This window comes from Neoarius graeffei, chromosome 24 (assembly GCF_027579695.1).
Source record: "Neoarius graeffei isolate fNeoGra1 chromosome 24, fNeoGra1.pri, whole genome shotgun sequence".
In the NCBI taxonomy this organism is placed as follows: Eukaryota; Metazoa; Chordata; class Actinopteri; order Siluriformes; family Ariidae; genus Neoarius; species Neoarius graeffei.
Window position 1 is genome coordinate 48,847,032 of NC_083592.1, and position 23,319 is coordinate 48,870,350.

General features: G+C 41.5%; 1 protein-coding gene across 1 annotated transcript in view; it reads right to left on the minus strand.

The window, feature by feature from the left end:
- Positions 1–23,319, minus strand: part of sec14l8 (SEC14-like lipid binding 8) — a 63,953-nt gene that overhangs the window by 25,367 nt on the left and 15,267 nt on the right. Inside the window, exons 3-5 of the mRNA XM_060907415.1 lie at positions 18,975–19,018; positions 4,631–4,693; positions 4,294–4,482 (exon numbers count right to left, since the gene is read on the minus strand). Coding sequence (XP_060763398.1) covers positions 4,294–4,482; positions 4,631–4,693; positions 18,975–19,018 — 296 coding nt within the window. The remainder of the gene's footprint in view (positions 1–4,293; positions 4,483–4,630; positions 4,694–18,974; positions 19,019–23,319) is intronic.

The following is a 23,319-nucleotide window of genomic DNA, read 5'->3' on the forward strand; positions in this document are numbered from 1 at the left end:
ATAGGAATGTTAACCCATTCTTGTCTAATGTAGGATTCTAGTTGCTCAACTGTCTTAGGTCTTTTTTGTCGTATCTTCTGTTTTATGATGCGCCAAATGTTTTCTATGGGTGAAAGATCTGGACTGCAGGCTGGCCAGTTCAGTACCCGGACCCTTCTTCTACGCAGCCATGATGCTGTAATTGATGCAGTATGTGGTTTGGCATTGTCATGTTGGAAAATGCAAGGTCTTCCCTGAAAGAGACGTCGTCTGGATGGGAGCATATGTTGCTCTAGAACCTGGATATATACCTTTCAGCATTGATGGTGTCTTTCCAGATGTGTAAGCTGCCCATGCCACACGCACTAATGCAACCCCATACCATCAGAGATGCAGACTTCTGAACTGAGCGCTGATAACAACTCGGGTCGTCCTTCTCCTCTTTAGTCCGAATGACACGGCGTCCCTGATTTCCATAAAGAACTTCAAATTTTGATTCGTCTGACCACAGAACAGTTTTCCACTTTGCCACAGTCCATTTTAAATGAGCCTTGGCCCAGAGAAGACGTCTGCGCTTCTGGATCATGTTTAGATACGGCTTCTTCTTTGAACTATAGAGTTTTAGCTGGCAACGGCGAATGGCACGGTGAATTGTGTTCACAGATAATGTTCTCTGGAAATATTCCTGAGCCCATTTTGTGATTTCCAATACAGAAGCATACCTGTATGTAATGCAGTGCCGTCTAAGGGCCCGAAGATCACGGGCACCCAGTATGGTTTTCCGGCCTTGCCCCTTACGCACAGAGATTCTTCCAGATTCTCTGAATCTTTTGATGATATTATGCACTGTAGATGATGATATGTTCAAACTCTTTGCAATTTTACACTGTCGAACTCCTTTCTGATATTGCTCCACTATTTGTCGGTGCAGAATGAGGGGGATTGGTGATCTTCTTCCCATCTTTACTTCTGAGAGCCGCTGCCACTCCAAGATGCTCTTTTTATACCCAGTCATGTTAATGACCTATTGCCAATTGACCTAATGAGTCAAAATTGACCTAATTTGGTCCTCCAGCTGTTCCTTTTTTGTACCTTTAACTTTTCCAGCCTCTTATTGCCCCTGTCCCAACTTTTTTGAGATGTGTTGCTGTCATGAAATTTCAAATGAGCCAATATTTGGCATGAAATTTCAAAATGTCTCACTTTCAACATTTGATATGTTGTCTCTATTGTGAATACAATATCAGTTTTTGAGATTTGTAAATTATTGCATTCCGTTTTTATTTACAATTTGTACTTTGTCCCAACTTTTTTGGAATCAGGGTTGTAGTACGTAGTAGTAGTAGTTGTATTTTCTTTGTGTTTCAGGGATTATCACTTCAACATGAAGTTTAAATGTATTTCTAGAACTGTAATAATCACATCATTTCAAAGATATGTTAAAATAACTACAATGCATAATATTATCTTGCAATACATCTGCCTTTTGCATTTCGGACTTCCAGCTTTAACTTGGCTACTCTGCTCAACCCATTTTCCTTCAAATGTAGCTCTTGGTTCGGTTAAAGCTAGACTGCCTCATGGCTGTAGGTAGCTATGAAGTCACCGAGGTCCGGACCTTGGTCATTTTTAAGAGCTGAAAATACATTTGTAGGCTAAATATTCAACTGGATAAAAAAATAAAGAATAACATTAAAACATCTCCGTAAAAAGTGCACTGTTAATTATGTGAAACATTGATTCTGTCTTCTGTGTCTGTTTCGTGCGCGCGGCTCTGAGACCAAGAACACAAAAGCGAATGAGCGCGCGACTCGGGGGAGGAACGCAGTGCAGGAGACATGGGTTTTTCATGGGAACCGTCGGCGCACTTTCATCAAGCTGTTAAATTTACATTTTTGAAGCAGCGCAGTTGTAGCCTACCTTGTTTGTCTCATCTCATCTCGTTATCTGTAGCCGCTTTATCCTGTTCTACAGGGTCGCAGGCAAGCTGGAGCCTATCCCAGGTGACTACGGGCGAAAGGCAGGGTACACCCTGGACAAGTCGCCAGGTCATCACAGGGCTGACATATAGACACAGACAACCATTCACACTCACATTCACACCTACGGTCAATTTAGAGTCACCAGTTAACCTAACCTGCATGTCTTTGGACTGTGGGGGAAACCGGAGCACCCGGAGGAAACCCATGCGGACACGGGGAGAACATGCAAACTCCGCACAGAAAGGCCCTCGTCAGCCACGGGGCTTGAACCCAGACCTTCTTGCTGTGAGGTGACAGCGCTAACCACTACACCACCGTGCCGCCCACCTTGTTTGTGATTTTCAAAATAAATCCTTTGATAAGCCAAAGCAATAGAGTGGAAAGCTTCAGCTTGTGTTTGTCTTGGATAACTTTGCCTTGTGATATTAGAGAGGGTAAGAGGATCTTGGTGGGATTGGGTCCTCTGCGTCTGTATCTTGCGTGCGTGGGAGAGCAAGAACAGGAAAAAAACAAGATAGGGCAGGCTATGAGAGTGTGCGAGTACGACCCCCAAAAGAACGCAGTTCTAGACACTGCGAGTGCTCATTCTAGAGCGTGTGCACGGTAACCATCAGCACACTTATCTGACACACACACACGTACACAGTTGATAAGGCAAACTGTTCAACAAGTTTAAAGTTACCCCTACTCTTTATTCAAACATGGTGGTGTATACTGTTTTTATTATTTTTTTTTTTTCCCCCAGAATTTTTTTTGTGTGTAGGTGTAATGGATGCCAGATTGTTAATGTATCTTAGTTCCATAGGCTACATGGTTAGGGTATCTTTTGTCCTCATTGCTTGGGCCAGATCAAACCATTAAACAAGCTTAAATTATTCTTACTCTTGCCACATACATGATTTTTTTTCAAAACTGATGATATTCAGTTCAAACACCATTAAAAGTAACTTCAGGAATAGATCTCTTGTGTGGGGGTGGCACGGTGGTGTAGTGGTTAGCGCTGTCACCTCACAGCAAGAAGGTCCGGGTTCGAGCCCCGTGGCTGGCGAGGGCCTTTCTGTGCGGAGTTTGCATGTTCTCCCCGTGTCCGCGTGGGTTTCCTCCGGGTGCTCCGGTTTCCCCCACAGTCCAAAGACATGCAGGTTAGGTTAACTGGTGACTCTAAATTGAGCGTAGGTGTGAATGTGAGTGTGAACGGTTGTCTGTGTCTATGTGTCAGCCCTGTGATGACCTGGCGACTTGTCCAGGGTGTACCCCGCCTTTCGCCCGTAGTCAGCTGGGATAGGCTCCAGCTTGCTTGCGACCCTGTAGAACAGGATAAAGAGGCTACAGATAATGAGATGGGATGAGATGAGATCTCTTGTGTGACGTGTAATTCACCCCTCTCATTTAAATATGTCGAATTTTTCGGTGCGCGCATCACGGACTTCGGTGATTTTAAAATGCTGGCTACGGCTCTGGACTGCCTTTCAGATTTTTCAAGTGTAGGTCATAAAAAGAATTTTCCCCAACACCCAATTATTTTTCTTTAGTGGACTGAAAACTACTGAATTTCAATCACAGACTTCCAATTTTATTATTATTTTTTCAAAATAGAACAATTAATGAATTTAAGGCCATGTGGCCCTAAATTCTCCGCTGTTTTTTTCCTGCTTCACCATGACCCAATACAAGATACTACGTCATGCATCACGTGGTGGGCTTTCCCCGTTTTGCGTAAAGCATTGTGGGATACAAATTTGAAACAGGAGAGAAAACCGGAGGACGTGAGTGCACGAATGAAACGTGAAAGACCAACTACAGTAACGGAAAGCGAGAAGAAAAGACATTATGTTATATACGAAGGAAAGGAAACGCAGGACCAAACTAATAAATATGGGCGCTCAGCAAGCACCTCGGTGTGATCAGCTGTTCGTTTAGTGACAGAATGATGGAACTGTCAGTGCACGCTCAAAGGTAAACCTGTAGATGGCAGTAATGCGACACTGTGGATGCCAGCTGCTGTAAAACCCAAAAGAAGAAGAAGAAGGTAAACCTGCGCAAGCGCACACACACGGACTTTCTCTGTCTGCTTGACTGTGCGAAGCGAGAGATTTCATGCACATTATTTGCTTTAATCCCGTCAAATTAAATAACTTCCCAGCCACAGAATGGCCTGATATTTTGTGAGATATTACAGAAATAAACAGATATCACAATGACCACATTTCAGAGGGAACTAAATTTCACCGATTTTATGAAATCGAAAGGCCGTCTAGCTTTAATGTTTTCATTACAAACTGTCCCTTTAAACTGCTGAGGCCACCAGGCACATCATTGCTCACCCACTTACCCTTTCACTCTGCGATGTGCATTCTTTCTGTAGCATCTCACAATCTCGTACTTTTGTCTTGATGAAATCCTGCTTAGTGGCAGACAAAAGGAGACCTTTGGGATCCACCGGTCCGATAACGTCGTACCACACTGGGCTGCCCTCTCGGTCGTAGCCACACATTCCTCCTGAGAGAAACTTCTCTAAAACCTAATAACAAGCAGCAATATACTAAGAACAGAAGGTATGCTGTAAGCACCAGTGGAAATCACAGCTTTCATTAGGGACAGTGATGCAACGATAGACTTGTTGCTCTGAAGAACTGCACTCGTCTCTCATAACTGTATGTAGCTCATACCTCAGGAGGCTTCCAGTCAGTGGTGATAGTATCAGCCTTCATCTGTTTCCGGAACTCCAAATGCTGAAAAGGGAAAGATGTATAATATTTAAGGAGTAATTTGGAGAAATTTTTATTTAATTTATTATGGCTTTATTATGCTGTTTATAGAATTTTTTTAATGTTGAAACATTTCATTTCATTATTTTTTAAGCCGGCGGCACGGTGGTGTAGTGGTTAGCGCTGTCGCCTCACAGCAAGAAGGTCCGGGTTTGAGCCCCGTGGCCGGCGAGGGCCTTTCTGTGTGGAGTTTGCATGTTCTCCCCGTGTCCGCGGGGTTTCCTCCGGGTGCTCCGGTTTCCCCCACAGTCCAAAGACATGCAGGTTAGGTTAACTGGTGACTCTAAATTGACCGTAGGTGTGAATGTGAGTGTGAATGGTTGTCTGTGTCTATGTGTCAGCCCTGTGATGACCTGGCGACTTGTCCAGGGTGTACCCCGCCTTTCGCCCGTAGTCAGCTGGGATAGGCTCCAGCTTGCCTGCGACCCTGTAGAAGGATAAAGCGGCTACAGATAATGAGATGAGATTTTTTAAGCCAATTTTGGTCTACAGTATTTCTTTATATGTGCCTAAGACTTTTGCACAGCACTGTACATATGTATTTATTCTATCCACATTCACTGGATATGAGCAATCACGCGCTCTGATTGGCTACTCTACTACTAGGATATCAGTTCATATACCGTGAGTAGAGAAAAACAAAATGGCGGAGCACATCAAGTCAGATATATCACTTTGTTATCAAGTATTTAAAACAAACAGAAATAGCCCCCCACCCCGATATCTCCTCTTCCACATTCCAGCCCTGTCAGTGGCAGTAATGCACCTTTAAGTTAGTTTGCCAACCACCAAAAAAAAAAAAAAAGAAAATGGCGGCACGTGTTACTGAACCAACCGAGGATGAAATAAAAACTCTACTCGAAAACAAAAGCCCAAAAATTTTTTAAAAAGCAACAAAATATGGAATAAAAGTATTTGATGGTAAGAACGTATCTTTTTTTTTTTTTTTTTACTTTTCAAGAATGATTATTATCGCATTTTTCACAAATTGCTCCTGTCATTTCGCCGGTTTGTTTACATTCTAAGCAGAAATTATTTTGTCGGACGCTTTGTATAAAGCTTTTATTTATCGAATTTGCAAAAAATCAAAATAAAAATGCTATGTTGCTCAAAATCCAGTGAATGTGGATAGAATAAAACAGTTATTCCACTCAATCTGGTCGTACATGGATTATCAGCGCATATCTAACTCAATTTAGTAGAATAACTGTTTATACACCAAATGATCAGTCAACGGGTTTGGTGTCTGATATGTGATTTTATTTTATAAGTTTTGCTCTGAAGCTAAACAAATTACCGTGTCGTTAACTTTTCAAGAATTCATATTTTAGCATTTTGTACTTACACAACCGTTCAAAAGTTTGGGGTCACCCAGACAATTTTGTGTTTTCCATGAAAAGTCACACTTTTATTTACCACCATAAGTTGTAAAATGAATAGAAAATATAGTCAAGACATTTTTCTGGCCATTTTGAGCATTTAATCGACCCCACAAATGTGATGCTCCAGAAACTCAATCTGCTCAAAGGAAGGTCAGTTTTATAGCTTCTCTAAAGAGCTCAACTGTTTTCAGCTGTGCTAACATGATTGTACAAGGGTTTTCTAATCATCCATTAGCCTTCTGAGGCAATGAGCAAACACATTGTACCATTAGAACACTGGAGTGAGAGTTGCTGGAAATGGGCCTCTATACACCTATGGAGATATTGCACCAAAAACCAGACATTTGCAGCTAGAATAGTCATTTAGCACATTAGCAATGTATAGAGTGGATTTCTGATTAGTTTAAAGTGATCTTCATTGAAAAGAACAGTGCTTTTCTTTCAAAAATAAGGACATTTCAAAGTGACCCCAAACTTTTGAACGGTAGTGTAAATGTCCTTTGAAAATATGAAAAATTAACACAGGTAGTATACGTGAACTGAGAAATTATTAAACGTTTAGTGAATTAAGAAATGATGGAAATGACTTTATTTTCTCAGAACAAAATCGAATCTAAATTACAAAAAGCCAAAATCTTTGTCACTCTAATTAGGCGTTTTCAGTGTCCCAGATATTTTTACAGTTAATACTAGTGCTGTCTCTGAGTCTTTTATCTGTCGGCTTTATGTGTTCACCCTCCAAGTGCATCTGTTTTTAATAACACATTAGGATGTCAGAGTGGGCAGTTAATAAGTATGTGCACCCACACAAATGACAGCCAGTTCTTGCAAATTGCTTACCATAAGCTGTAAACGTGAAGAAATTTTCACTTTGTAGTTTTAGCAATCAAGATACGATTCCCATCTCGATGAATACGAATTACACTTTTCCTTATAATAATTTGATATTCTGTACAAGATGATAAAAAGGTGTTTGGTGTTCACAGTTAAACCTGTGCATACAGAGCATAATTTTCCTACAAACCACAAGTTCTTGTTTTATTCCTAGTAACTACAAAGCCAATTCAAATTCAGTAGGAGCCATTTTAATAATAATGTCGGTGTTGTGCAATAAGGTGCAGTGGAAAAACTAACACATTCAAGCTTGTTTGGTGAGTCACATTAAGATATAATTACTGTCTCTTTGAACGCGTGGAAAGTACATTTATGGATACCGAGTGTATACTTTGTGATTGCTAGAGAAGGTTTCTGAGTCTAGACAAGCTTTGTGCATATACAGTACACCGAACCACAGACTACCACTCATGACTTTATATTCCAAGACAATTTAATCCATGTTGTTGTTGCTGTTGTTGTTTTTTCCGTTAATAATACTGCATATAGAAGATCGTCAATCTTGTAATGTAAGAACGGAGAAGCGAACGCTGTAATTACGCAATCTATAGACTATTTATTACAAAGTCACGAGAGCTATTGAATTGTGACTGACATAAATTGTGACTCATCAGACTAAATGACTCCTCAAATCTCTTGCTATCAATTTTAATTCTCACCACACCTCAATACTGAGTCCAACAGATGAAATGCACACGTAACAGGACAGAATCTGATTCTCACCTGGCCTTTAACCTCAAATCTACACTTACTGCTGTTAACCTTCGTCATGTCTGATATTTTCTGAGATTATACCAAAGCAAAAAGCAACACGTCTGATTTTCATCATGCAAACAAATGCAGATACCTTCTAAAACTACTGTATAACTTTAACACAAACTTTAACATGAACTACTGAGAGTTTCAGGAGTTAAAGGAAAGGTAGGAAATGAATAGTTTAATGGGTTTTTATTGAAATATAAAATGTTACGTTGTACTACAACATTATGACTTTCTTTACGTGTTGCATATATTGTGTACCTTATTAAAGGAGAACTCATCTCATCTCATCTCATTATCTCTAGCCGCTTTATCCTTCTACAGGGTCGCAGGCAAGCTGGAGCCTATCCCAGCTGACTACGGGCGAAAGGCGGGGTACACCCTGGACAAGTCGCCAGGTCATCACAGGGCTGACACATAGACACAGACAACCATTCACACTCACATTCACACCTACGGTCAATTTAGAGTCACCAGTTAACCTAACCTGCATGTCTTTGGACTGTGGTGGAAACCGGAGCACCCGGAGGAAACCCATGCGGACACGGGGAGAACATGCAAACTCCGCACAGAAAGGCCCTTGCCGGCCACGGGGCTCGAACCCAAGGCCTTCTTGCTGTGAGGCGACAGCGCTAACCACTACACCACCGTGCCGCCCTTAAAGGAGAACTGAAGGCAAATTTTTTATTATCAAAATTCTATTTCTCATTTTATTAAATATACGAATGCATTTTTGAGAGCTATTTTGTCACTGCTATCAGGGCCGTAGCCAGGATTTTTCAAATACCGAGGTCAAACATGGCTGACAGCACCGAAGCCCCCCGGCACAACTTAAATAAATAAATAAATAAATAAATAAGGATAGATTTGGTGGAGGACACATTTATTTTAACAATTCTAAAACTGTGGCACCATAACTGTGGTGTTTTATCTGACATAAAAGTAGAAAAGTAGTGAACTCTTGAACTGAGTATACATACCTAAAGTACCAGTTACCTAAAGTATTGGCATTATTTACATTGCAGCATACACGTGACAGAAAGGGTGTGAACTGCTGAATTGTAAGCTTTAGTATTACACCTTATAATAATAGTGTGAGTGAGTGTGTGTGTGAGAGAGAGCGTGAGTGTGTGTGTTATTTGTGGGTGTCTGTATGTGTAGAGACATTCTGAGCAGTAATGTAAAGGCATCAGTCTATCTGGCTGTCTTGAACTGAGATCCATTTGCATGCATTCTCTGAAACAGAGTGTTCTCACCATTGCCTGTAATGTAAGGCTACATCCACACGACAACGGCAACGAGATGTTATTTAAAAATATATCGCGTCCAAATGGGCAACGATCAGTAAAATATCAGGTCCATATGGCAACGCAACGCTTGCTGAAAACGATGCAATACACATGCCACACCTCTAGGGGCGCTGTAAGACGGTCCCTTTGGAGACACCAGAACAATAGAAGAAGTAAGGACGCATGTGCGTAAACTATTATGCGCGAGACTTCATATTAGCCACAAAGTCAGGAAAATCTGTTCGTAAAATTACATTATAATGACCAAATACAATGAAAAGTATTTTTCCAGTCTCACCTGTGAAAGGTAATCCCATGTGATCTCGTTTGGACGGCAAACCTGTTGGTACAGTTAAACGCAGCTAATCTTTATTCTCCGCTTTGACCTATCCAATATGGCAGCGAGGATGATGTATGATTCTACGCGGAAGGCGGCGTCTTTAATGGTCCGGAATAAATTGAATACTACACGTTGATGGATTAATTTGTTGTTTCTCACCTGTGAAAGGTAATCCCATGTGATCTCGTTTGGATGGTAAACCTGTTGGTACAGTTAAACGCAGCACATGAATCTTTATTCTCCGCTTTGACCTATCCAATATGGCGGCGAGGATGACGTATGATTCTACGCGGAAGGCGGCGTCTTTAATGGTCCGGAATAAATTGAATGCTACACGTTGATGGATTAATTTGCTCCTCTACGCCCTTTTTGAGGAATGTATTGTCGGACTTAAACCCACATCTGAAGAGGTGAGATCGCTCCTTTTTTTTCCCTATTTTTGCTGGCGGGATTGACTCTGCCCTAAGGGCTATTCTCTCTCTCTCACTTTGCACCATTACACAATAAATATTCACAGTGAAAATATTTTGTAAGCGCGTTTCATGAACCAAGTTATAGGATTTGTTGACAACTCGCATCGCATCGCAATGAGAAGATCATTGGCACTACTGGTGTTAAGAATCAGACCATTTCATAAATGAATATTTTGCTGTAGAGCTGCAGTGTTTGTACAATTGCATGTTTTTGCTTCACTATTACTGTCACTATTCTGCTTCTTGCATTACTGCTGTGAACTAACACTGAACATAATAATAATAATAATAATAATAATAATAATAATAATAATAATAATATCCAAGCTCGTGTTTCACTCTCACTAGTGCTCTGTAAGGCTTTTTCCTGGTGATATCCTGGTGATATTCGTTACGCTTCTACCCGGCGTGAAGCACTCACAGTCATGTGGTTGTGACGTCATCGTAAACAAATCCGTTCTACTCATCCAGACGACTTCACAATGGCAACGTTGCCAGATCTTTCCACTCTGGAACCCGTTCTCAAAAAGATTGCGTTTTGGGCACCCAAAACGCCGGTGCCGTGTGGACGCCAGGCCTAAACGATAAGCAATTGTATCGGAGTCACCTGAATCCGTTGCCGTGTGGACAGGGCCTAAGTTTGGCTCACAACACATTTACTTTAACAATTCTAAAACTGTGCCATCAGAACTGTGGAGTTTTGTCTGACATAAAAGTCAAAACTGAACTGAGTGTATTGCTCAGCTACCTGAAGTATTGGCATTATTTGCATTTCATTATCTTAAATTACATTAGAATGTAGGGCTATTAGTTCTGTGTGAAGACTATGCATTAGAGAGAGTGTGTGAGAGTGTATTATTTGTGTGTGAGTGAGTGAGTGAGTGAGTGAGTGAGTGAGTGAGTGAGTGAGTGAGTGAGAGAGAGTTATGAGAGAAAGAGAGAGAGAGAGAGTTACTCGAACAAGCCCGTTTACTCAGCCCTGCACAGGGCTGCCTGTGACAACGTAGTTTTGAATGTTTCTCGAAATGCTAACTAAAATGTAATAGGCAATGACAATGAAACGTTTCCCCTTGAAAAGTTGGCATGACACCGCTGAACGGTCTGCCACTGCACTGACAATATTTTCTCACCTTCCCTCCTTCTCTTTCCCTGCTCTTCTGTTGGCTGTCCAAACCTTAATTTAGTTTGTTGCAACTTTTTCATTTTGCACTCGGGTAAAGCCCTATAATGCGATGTGACTATTAGCCTACGTTAGGTTAGGTAGGCATATATGATAGAGCGTAGACTACACCCTGCCTGTTTTATCCAAAACCCAACTTCCCCGGCCGACACTAGTATAGGCTACGTCGCGTGACGCTGCGTTAGACACGGCAACGATAGAGATAGAGGCTGAGAGATTTCAGATGACATTAGACAAATGTGAATTTTATTGGGGGGAAATACAGATGACATGTGGATGCAGACGCTGCGTTTTACATTCATCACTGCTCGAATTCAGCGTAGACCAATTTGAAATTTCTGAAAAAAATACCGAGGACATGACCTCGGTGTCCTCAATGGTAGTTACGGCCATGCCAAGGACATGACCTCGGTGTCCTCAGTGGAAGTTACGGCCATGACTGCTATAGCAAGTTATGAGTGTTTGAAATATGCTCTGCAATATATCAGTCCATATGTCAAAGCAATGGCCGTAAACGAGATTCATTGAGACCTGTGCGAGACATCGTAGGACGGAAGTAAAACGTACAGCGGAAATCAAAGTGACCGACATCTGCCAACGTTGTCAAAAGACGCGCGCCCTCTTTCGAATGCTGACTTAATCAAGCCGGAAGTTTTGTTTGTTTTGATAGCAATCAGGAAAGTTTGAAAAAAGTAGGCAGTAATCGTCATTTAAACTCGTTTTTGTGCAATATTTTGTTTGGAAAACAGTTTTCAAAATGGCGGCACTGACACCTGGCTGACACTTGACGTTTCAAAGTCTCGCACAAGTCTCACGAAGATCACGCGGATAAGTGACGCCTGCCATGGACCAAACAAACTAAATTCAACACGGCTAAAAACCGAATAGGCCGGTAAGTATAATATTTAATTGCAATTAGTTCCCAATACAAGTCACGATATAAGGTTACTAAAACTGAAAACGTAACTGAATAACACGTTAATTAAGAAATAAAGCAAGTTTAAAAATGACTTCAGTTCTCCTTTAATGTAATTAAATACACTCAGAATATAAATCGATTAGCGGTATCGCCATACACTCGCCGGCCACTTTATCAGGTACACCCATAATCACTATACAATTGTGAGCATGAGCGTCAGTTAATGTTCACTTCAGACATCAGAACGGGAAAAATTGTGATCTCAAAGTGTGACATTCTTTCACTGTGGCATGGGTGTCGGTTTGAGCCAGATGGACTGGTTTGAGTATTTCAGAAACTGCTGATCTCCTGGGGTTTACACACACAACAGTCTCTAGAGTTTACACAGAATGGTGCGAGAAACAAAAAAACAGTGATTTGCTTGAGCAACAGTTCTATGGGTGGAAACCTTGTCGATCAGAGAGGTCAGAGGAAAATAGCCAGACTGGTTTGAGCTTTTTTGCCAAGAAGGATATAGTAACTCATAGCAACTCTTTATAACCGTGGTGAGCAGAAAAGCATCTCAGCATGCAACAGAAAACCAGATTGGGTTCCACTCCTGCAGCCAAGAACAGGAATCTTAGAATCAAGAACAAGCTCCTATTAAAGTGGCCGGTGAGTGTATTTGCAGAAATCATGCCTAAGTTATGCTCAGACACCTGTCCCAGCAATTACGAAGAGAAAGTACACGTTATTCATAAAGCTATTATCTATGTGTTCACAGACGGAATGTGACATGACAGAACATGACTCTAATAAAGCAGTTGAACTGAGACTCAGTTTTGAGAAACTGGTACTTTGTCTGTCTCAGGGAAAAGTCTGTAAATCATAGTTTAAAAACAAAGCCGCATACAATATTAATACAGAGTTAAAAGAGCAACAGATATAAGCAACAGATGAGCTCATTCATCAAGAGCTCGAGACTTGACTTGCAGTTGATCTTTTCAGACTCAAACATTAAAATGCTTTGACTTTGTTGGTAAATAAACCTGTAAATACCTGTTTCTTCACCAACTTTAATAACTCAAACCAGATAGAGACTGTGACAGTAATTTGTGCTAGCTGACTTTTGTCAATTGAAGGTCAAGGTGAAGGTCATTTTGGCGGCACGGTGGTGTAGTGGTTAGCGCTGTTGTCTCGCATCAAGAAGGTCCTGGGTTTGAGCCCGGTAGCTAATGGCAGCTTTTCTGTGTGGAGTTTGCATGTTCTCCCCGTGTCCACGTGGGTTTCCTCCGGGTGCTCCGGTTTCCCCCACAGTCCAAAGACATGCAGGTTAGGTTAACTGGTGACTCTAAATTGACCGTAGGTATGAATGTGAGTGTGAATGGTTGTCTGTGTCTATGTGTCAGCCCTGTGACTTGTCCAGGGTGTACCCCGCCTCTCGCCCATAGTCAGCTGGGATAGGCTCCAGCTTACCTGCAATCCTGCACAGGATAAGTGGCTACGGATAATGGATGGATGGATGGATGGATGGATGGATGGATGGATGGATGGATGGTGAAGGTCATTTTAGTGAACAAACTAAAAAATCTGATTGAAAAAATCATGAAAATTGACAGAGTTACAAGTGATTGAAAAAAACCCGCCCGTTTTTCACGGATCATTCCAGCTCGGTGATCTAGATCAGCACCAAAAGTCATAGCAATGTAATTCAGACGTAACCCAGACATATTCTTCATATGAAATTTGGTGATGATTGGTTGAAAACTGAGGGAGAAATAGCGTCCTAAAAACATTAGGAGAATAATAATAAGATTAAATCATAACTACAAGTTATTGTAAATTATTGTATTGCACAAATTAAATAATAACTACACGACTACAACCTACTGCAATTTATTACTGAAGCCATTCAGGGTACGACTCAACTTGAGGACTAACCTTGACTATTCTTGAAAGGACTGATTTGAGTTGGAATTGTGGGCCTTGAATAAAACCCAGGCAAAATGTGATAACATTTTTTGTATGCTAATCAGTAAAGCTTAATAATATTATTAATATTTTAACCAACAACAACAATGATACAACACTCATCAATGTTCTTCACTGTAGTACTGCATTACTATGGAACAGAGGTAAGTAGGAATTCGTTTTCCCAAAACTACACTGCAGGAATATCCACCTGGGCTGAATAATCCATCTTGATCCAACCAGCGACTAAATCCTAATCACACGTCGAGCTGGACAAGCTGGTTGGTTAAATTATACATGATTACATTTAGTTAAAACCTGAACACATAGACAAGGTCTACAGATTCTGCCTGCATCCTAATTATTTAACTAAACATATTAATAAACATGTAAGATTTACTGTATTAATGGACTTCTTTGGTAAATATGTTTTATTTTCTTGAATGCACTGCTACTGCAATAGCAGTCGTGAGTTAGAAACTGTTTCCATCTACTACCACCTTAACCAGCATAGATATTGTAGGTTTTTTCAGCAGGCTTAAAGGAGATAAGCAGAACCTTTATTTTTAAATACATTTCTGAGTGGATAGTATCTCCATCCTTGACTCTTGTATGCTGCATAAATGGGAATAAAAAATATATATTTCTGAGAGTTAAAATCGACCGCAAAGTTGGCATTCGAGCTGCCCTGCTGAGCCAGCCAGCCCTGAGTGCGTGACGTCACAGCGGTAACCGGTTTTAAGGCCAAGGCCTTTTACAGCTATAGACCAAAGTCATATAAATAAAAATTTACGGTGAAAGTAAGAAATACCGTTACCGACTTGCTCAACTAAGATTGATTTGACTTCATTGATTGTGGGTTGACTCGCATTAAAACAGGATAGGTGCTATAACTTATGCAACATACATGTACATGCATGCATTTTCACTGATAAAACGTAAAAGGCTAATTAAATAATCAGATGAACGGAGACAATCGCATTCTGAAGCAAATTAAATAATCTTATACCGGTAACTTAAACACACAATACAAGTTACAGGTATTAATCTAAATGCAGGTAAACAACAAGTGCTGTTTTTTGTTGTTTTGTATCCAAATGGGAGTCGCAGCTTAGCCGTCTGTGTTCTCGCTTCTTGAAGGCCGATCTTGTGGCCGATTGTTTTGAAACAATCTGACTTTCAGTTGTTCATTCAGTTCTCTGTTCGTTTGCTTCTTCCACGTAAAGGCCCGGTCCCACTGGCCGATGGACACAAAACGTATGCAAAAAGGACACAGCGGACGAGCAAAATTTCGGGGGTGGCTCTATCCGTTTTCATCCACTCCAGAAATGGACAAAATTGGCGAAAATTTGCGAAAACAGAACGGAAAAGAACGGACGTGGGTAGTATATAGCGGGGATGTTAAACGCATGTTCATAGGAAGCCTAGCGGATGAAAGCGGATGGAAGTGGATGACAGCTCCGAAGGGGTTACCGGTGATAACTGAGAAGCGGACGCATAGCAGAAAGAGCGGATGCATAGCGGATGAAGGGGATGCATCACGTACGCCTAACGGAAACAAAGGGCATGTTGCGCGGATGTATATCGGATGCAGACCGTTCACTGCGCATGCGGGGGGTATGAATTGCGTCTGCTCCGCGGATATAAAGGGATGCAGCACGCACGCCGTCAGCATAAAGCGGAAAGATGTGCTGGCGGCTACATCGAGTGATCCAGATGATTTTCTCCCCCTTTTTATACAAAATATCGATTGTCCGCTAGGTGTCCTTCTACATACTCTAGACATACTCCAGACATCCTAAATATACGAGATACATCCCAGATATAAACGCTTTGTCCGTTTTGAATACTTTATATACGAGATGCATACGCTTACATCCTTTCTATTTCCGTGCTACTAACGATGAATAGACGTTTCATGTACCTTATCTTTCCTCCCTCTTTCCGTTTTCAGCTGCAGCGGATGTGAGTTGTGAGGATGCCCAGAGGATGCAGAGAGGATACAGCAGACGTTTAACGGATGATAACGGACATAGAACGTTTGTTGCTCGTATATATCGCGGATTTACATCGTACACGGCGGAAAGTTCATCCGTTCTAAAAGTTTTGTGCAGCTCAAAACTTTTTGCGCGGATGAAATCACAGTGGACGGATGCTCGATGGATAGAGCGTATGAAGCACGTATGCAATGAGTACACAACGGATGCATAGCGTTTTCCAACGGATGGCAAAGGTTTTTTTACGTTTTACATCCTCTTTGCATCCGTAAGTGCAGTGGGACCGGGCCTTAAGGGCGCGATATTGCTGCTGAGGCGAGCATATCCAGTGGAGAAATCAGACGGCTGGTCCACTCATTCTCCATTTTCTCCATACTGAGTACTCCGCCATTACTGCTCGGCTCAGGAAATTACTAAAACCTGGGATGGAATGGGACATCACCAGTTTTAGCAACAACCACGGGGAGGTCACTGCCCGAGCGATAATACGTCACGTTACGTCCTGTCCCGGGTTTTAGCAACAACCCTCGGCTCATACTCCAGGAGAACTGGTGCAACTGAACTTACTTTCCTTTTCTTGTAGTATTCTTTTCCTTTAATTGTTGGTACTGCACCATCTTTCAATACAGGCTTATAGCCAACACTCCTCAACAGATCAGAGGTTTCATATGAGTCATCAGTAAAATGTGCAGTGCAGAGGAAAGAAGAAAAGAAAAAAAAGAAAGCACAATTTTATTCATCACACACTTGTGAGAGACCACTTTGTAGGTGCCCAATGTGCCCGTGAACTTCTCGCAAAACGCGTCCAAATCTTTGCAATTTGAACATTCTTGGGCCATAAATGCAACGTAAATCCACCTTCTGTCGTGTTGCTGCACCCGCCAGCAACACATCTACGTGGCATGGCGATGAATTAGCTCAAAATGGAAGCTGGAAGTTGCAGTCAGCTCAGTGTTTTAGTATAGCGGAAATGGCGATGAGACCGATAGACTTCCTGCTGTGATGTCACAGACGTCAAGGTCATTCACTCAGATTGCTACCTATATGAATCATTTTAATCATAAAAATTACTATATTAGATTTATTGTTAACGCTTAAAACTATTCTTGTGCCATTCTTGAGGTCTCAAGGCATTTATACACAAAAAGTGAGGCCATGGTTCTGCGTATCTCCTTTAAGCTCGTGCTTCAGAACAGCAGACTACACCACTCCAAATAATCACTATTTCTATAATAATAATCTTCTCCTTCTTCACGTTCCGTCCTCTGGTCTAGGGTGGGATGTGATGAAACGCCATTCTTTCCGGTTTTGTGCTTTTCATACTGCTTCTGTGTAAGTCACACCAGTCCATTCCCTGATGTTTGTAACCCATGATATTCTGGGTTGGCCTCGACCTCGCCTGCTGTTTATCTGGCCTTATAGTAGAGTATGATGAAGGCTGTTATGTCTTACTATATGACCAAAGGACTTGAGTTTTCTCCCTTTAATTACTTTCAGAAGCATTCGCTTAGCACCTACCCTCTTCAGCACATCCTCATTTGGTACTTTTTCAGTCCAAGAGATCTTATTCATACGTCTGTAAGCCCATCTCAAAGGCCTCAAGTCTTTTTTGCATTTGGTTATTTATTGTCCAAGTTTTGGTTCCATATAAAAGTGTAGACCAAACATAACACTTTCGTTCTTGTTTCTAAGCCAATTCTATTTGAAGTAAGGTGTGCCTGCATTTTGTTAAAGACACCTCTTGCTATTTCTATTCTCCTTACTATTTCCTTCTCACATTTGGCATCTGCTGTTATGAGTTGACCCAGGTACACAAATTTCTCTACCTGCTGAATGTTAGTTCCATCTATCTGTACGTCTACTTTAAGATTATCTGTCTTTTTACTGATCACCATTGTCTTAGTTTTCTTTGTGTTTATTTTCATACCAAGGTCTTTGCCTATCTTATTAACTTGGTCTACTATTTTTTGTAGTTGTTTCTGGTTTTCCGCCAATAACACGGTGTCTTTTGCATCTTTTTTTCATCTTTTGCATCTGTGTAATCTCCACTGTGTAATTATATAATAATATTATAACACTGTGTAATGATATAATAATATTAAGCATGATTTTAATGATGGGGCGGCACGGTGGTGTAGTGGTTAGCGCTGTCGCCTCACAGCAAGAAGGTCCTGGGTTCGAGCCCCGGGGCCGGCGAGGGCCTTTCTGTGCGGAGTTTGCATGTTCTCCCCGTGTCCGCGTGGGTTTCCTCCGGGTGCTCCGGTTTCCCCCACAGTCCAAAGACATGCAGGTTAGGTTAACTGGTGACTCTAAATTGACCGTAGGTGTGAATGTGAGTGTGAATGGTTGTCTGTGTCTATGTGTCAGCCCTGTGATGACCTGGCGACTTGTCCAGGGTGTACCCCGCCTTTCGCCCATAGTCAGCTGGGATAGGCTCCAGCTTGCCTGCGACCCTGTAGAAGGATAAAGCGGCTAGAGATAATGAGATGAGATGAGATTTTAATGATTGGTTGTAAACTGTTACGAGCTTTCCATAGAATTTAGCACAAACTGCTGAAATAGTTAATGCTGGCTTAAACAAAGGTGCCTGCATTAACTTTTTCCGCAGTTTGTGCTACAGGAGCTCTTCTGTGGGATTGGATCATATTGGATCAATGAGCCTTCAACACCCATGACCCTGTCGCTGGTTCACCGGTTGTCCTTCTTTGGACCACTTTTGTTTGGTACTAACCACTGCATACCAGGAACACCCCATAAGATGTGCCATTTTGGAGACGCTCAGACCCAGCCATCTCACCATCACAATTTGGCCCTTGTCAAAGTCGCTCTTCACACTTGCCCATTTTTCCTGCTTCCAACACATCAACTTCAAGAACTGACCGTTCTCTTTCTTGCTGCCGAATATACCCCACCCCTTGATAGGTGCCATTTTAATGATTTTAATTGATATGTTATTCACTTCACCTGTCAGTGGTTTTAATGTTATGGCTGATCGGTGTATATGGTTCGAAAGTATATGGCATGTTTGTTTTAAATTGAATCAGAGAGACAAGGTGTCATACCTTACGTAGCATCGCTTCAGCTTTCTGCACGTTGAAATTTCTGGCTGAAAAATAAACAACAAACGAACAGGAGTGAGCAGTGTGAAAAGATAAGGGCGGTGGAAATCACAGCTGAAACCCAAAGCACGGAGCTGTTAAAACAGAACGAGACACGAGTAAAATCATATCATGATGTCTGTTTATTTCAGACTTTGCTGTATCTTGATTGTTATTTATATAGAGAAAGATAGAGATACCAATTCGATAATGAATATTTGTATCAGGGTCTGTAGAGTGTATGCATGTACTGTCACTATATGTGGAAGTACCTGAGGTCGACACCCACCGAGTGGCAAAAAGACTACTGGATGTGTTAGTTTTCAGCTCGACTATCCTGAAAACACATCTAAAAGGGCTATCTTTTTATAGCTTGCCAAAAGCTAGAGAAAGGAGAATCAAAACAAATCACCGCAGGTCACGGAAACAACTGGAATCCAGGCACCGAAACAAAGAGTCACCATTTTGTGTCAGGTATATATTTTATTTTTGGCTAAACTCGTACTGCAAGTTTGTATATTCTATATTGACTACTCATCAATTAAATATTTATCATGGTTCATTTCATTTATACTCTGTGTAAAGTTTTTGTCAGCATTTTTAAAAATCATTCATGATGATGAACCTTGTGTTCGACAAATAAAGGGGTTAAATAGTTAGATAGGTGTTAACCAGCCAATACAAACCCAGTTTTCCTTATCGGGGGGTCTCCACAAATGAAGTTTAAACAGTTCAAACAGTTAGCCAGCATGGTGGTGTACTGGTTAACACTGTTGCCTCACAGCAAGAAGGTTCTGGGTTCGAGCCCAGTGGCTGACGGGGGCCTTTCTGTGTGGAGTTTGCGTGTTCTCCCCGTGTCTGCGTGGGTTTCCTCCGGTTTCCACCTGAGGTTGGGCTGAAGCGCCCTTGAGCAAGGCACCTAACCCCCAACTGCTCCCTGGGCGCTGTGGCATAGCTACCCACTGCTCTGGGTAGGTGTGTGTGTTCGTTGCTCGCATGTGTGTGTTCACTGCTCGCTGGGTTAAATTTACTGTGCTTGAGTGTATGTGTGACATAAAGCCTTCTTGGAAAAAAATTAAGTTTCTACAAAGTATGCTGAAGTATGTGTGTTTATTATTAGCATGCATATGGGTGAATCGTACACTGAATAGTCGGAAATAGGGGTACAGTTACAGTAGGAGTCCATTTCCATCCCCCAAGGTACTATCTACACTAATGTACCCCCTAGGGCTCATTCTTGGACCTCAAGGTAACTATGTGTACCTTTTCAGGGCCAGAAAGGTACACATATGACCCCACCGTTGCACTTTATTTCTGTTTTATTATGTTCTGCACTATTTTGATTATGTTTTTCATTTTATCAATTGCTTTTATTATTGTCTTTGTACAGTGACCTTGAGTGTCCTGAAAGGCGCCTATAAATAAAATGCATTATTATTATTATTATTATGTTCCAAAGCAGTATATAAAGCGTACAAATAAGGTACCCTTAGAAGGTACCGATCCATTGACAAGCCACTGTACCCCGAAAGGTACAATAATGTACTTTATTTTCTGAGAATGTACGCTATCTTTGTAATCCTGAGAAGCTGCTTTTAAAATAATGTAAAATATTTCAAATGTATATCCTCATACACCATAACAGGGTTGCTTTCTGGCTGTGAAAAGCTCTAATGGCTCCAATATATAAATTTGAGGGCACAAATTTGCCTAATGTGTCTAATATTTAAACTGTATGTCTTGTTTTTTCTGTATTGTGCATACCCTGAAAAGTTTACGAACCCCATGACCTATACGGAAAAAAAGCCAAATGCTTTTGGTAACACATTAACTATGCACTTCGATAGACATGAAAGAGTAAGAGTGGAGGTCTTGTACAAAAAAAAATAAACTACAGCAAGCTGTGGGACTTTAACCACAATCTTTGTCTGAATATAACAGTCTCACTCACTCATACAGTATAAATGCCCTTCATGATGTATGACATCTCGTATTTAATTAAATTTGATCAGAAATCTGTGCTGAATCACTGAAAACATGTCGTTTTTCAAATCCTTTAAAAACTGCATGATTTATTCATAGGTTTACTTGTACAGCAAAGCTTTATTACTAATACGTTATCGTTTCCATAGTAACAGCTTATCAATCATGACTTGTACAGACGGCATTCCACATTAAGCCAAATGTATAAAAATGTAAAAAAAAATATTAAATAACATTCAATAAAAGCATGTTATTCAAAGATATGTTGTTAATATGGTGAATTCTTCCATAAAGAGATGTTTATTTCATATTTATTAAGTGCCAACATTCTGTAACCTTCAGTAAGCTTTCTACCACGGAAGAGTCTTCAAGACCGAGGGCTTGTTTCTTAGCATAATGGAAAGCTGTGTGTAGTTTTTTTTTCTGTCTGTTTATAAGTGATAACACTAACTCATTTTCATGGACATTCCACAAAACATATGGCACGTTGTTCTGTCAAAGTCAAAGTCCCTTCCACACCAGGATCTGGTCTTCCCAGGCAGTCTTCTGTCCCAGTACTATCATCATCTAGTCGAGCTCGGACAAGCATCCTATCACGCCATCCATCACAATCTTGCATCAAGATCGGCAGACCTTCAGGTAGGCAACCGGTGTCTCTACATAGTCGGTCAATGTACATGGTGGCTGGTCTACCAGCTCGGTTTTGGCCATGACAAGGAATCCATAGCAAGAGGTCACTCTCAAGCTCTTGTTTTGCTTGCCAGCAGTGTCCAGCAAAACACATTCTATGCTCACGTAAGGTAGATGAGATTTCAGGGATCGATCCATAGAGCTGTGCTTTGGTGGGATGTTGTCTCCAAGAGATGTTAAGGACAGCTCTCAGCATCCGAGTGTAAGTGCCATCGAGTTTGGATTCGATGGTATTAGTCAGAGTCCAAGCTGTGGCACCATACAACGGGACTTAGGCAGCATCTGTATAGCATCTATCGACTGTTTGGTTGAGGCAATTTCTGCATCTGTTCAAGAATTGGCGGCAATTTTGCTTAAAGGAGATGGTGTCTCCTAAAATAGCGCCCTCTCTATAGGTCTGGCGCACCGTAGTGGACTATTTAGCCACTGAAAGACAAAATGAGTCCTGCTGTCCCAGTACTAACCAGCTCTTTAAGGTGTATGGGTGAGGCGCAGATCTCTGTTTCGATATCCCTCGGCCTCTTGCCTATACAGCTAAGGTTACACTGAGGGGCTAGTCCTCTGGTAACCGCGAGAGTTTGACTTCCCCACTTGTATCTGTATTGCCAGACGGTAGTAGGTACCATTTTTATGATGGTCTTTAGTATGACCCAACCGCGAGCAGAACTCGCGATCTCTTGGTCGAGAGGTGGACACGCGAACCACTAGGCCAATTTGCGGTCATGTTGTTCTGTAATAAATGAAAATTGTTCATATTGGCAAACTGCTGAGGCATGAAAGAAATAAAACACTTCAGGATGTACTGCTAAGTAATCAAATTTGGATTCTGCTTCACATCAACTCACGTCACACCATCACATCCTTGATTAATTTCCTATAACAGCCTATTCTATAGTGTTTAATTCCTTACATGTGTCACCGGTCCATGAACTGAATTAGTATAAATACGGAGGTGATTACAGAAAATCGTGCACACTGATTGGTTGAGAAATTCAGACTATTTCTCGATAATCACCTCGAGTGTCTCGGCAAAATGGCGGCCAATCGCTTTGTCATAATAAGTGAGGAAGAATTACAAATGATGAAAGAAAACGCTGCTCCTAAAAACACTAAAGATGCTACAAAGTTTGGTCTAAAACTATTCAAAGGGAAGGTGGATTTCTGATTTATTTTATCGATTTCAAAACAAAGTATTTTATGTGAGTCGGCGTAGATAAGTGACACAAGTCTGTGCAGTGTCATTATTACATTTGCATGCCGCTTTTGAAGTCTGAAATAAGTGATTTAATTTTAATACAATTAAAAAATAATAATAATAACCTGTGGGCGGCACGGTGGTGTAGTGGTTAGCGCTGTCGCCTCACAGCAAGAAGGTCCTGGGTTCGAGCCCCGGGGCCGGCGAGGGCCTTTCTGTGCGGAGTTTGCATGTTCTCCCCGTGTCCGCGTGGGTTTCCTCCGGGTGCTCCGGTTTTCCCCCACAGTCCAAAGACATGCAGGTTAGGTTAACTGGTGACTCTAAATTGACCGTAGGTGTGAATGTGAGTGTGAATGGTTGTGTGTGTCTATGTGTCAGCCCTGTGATGACCTGGCGACTTGTCCAGGGTGTACCCCGCCTTTCACCCGTAGTCAGCTGGGA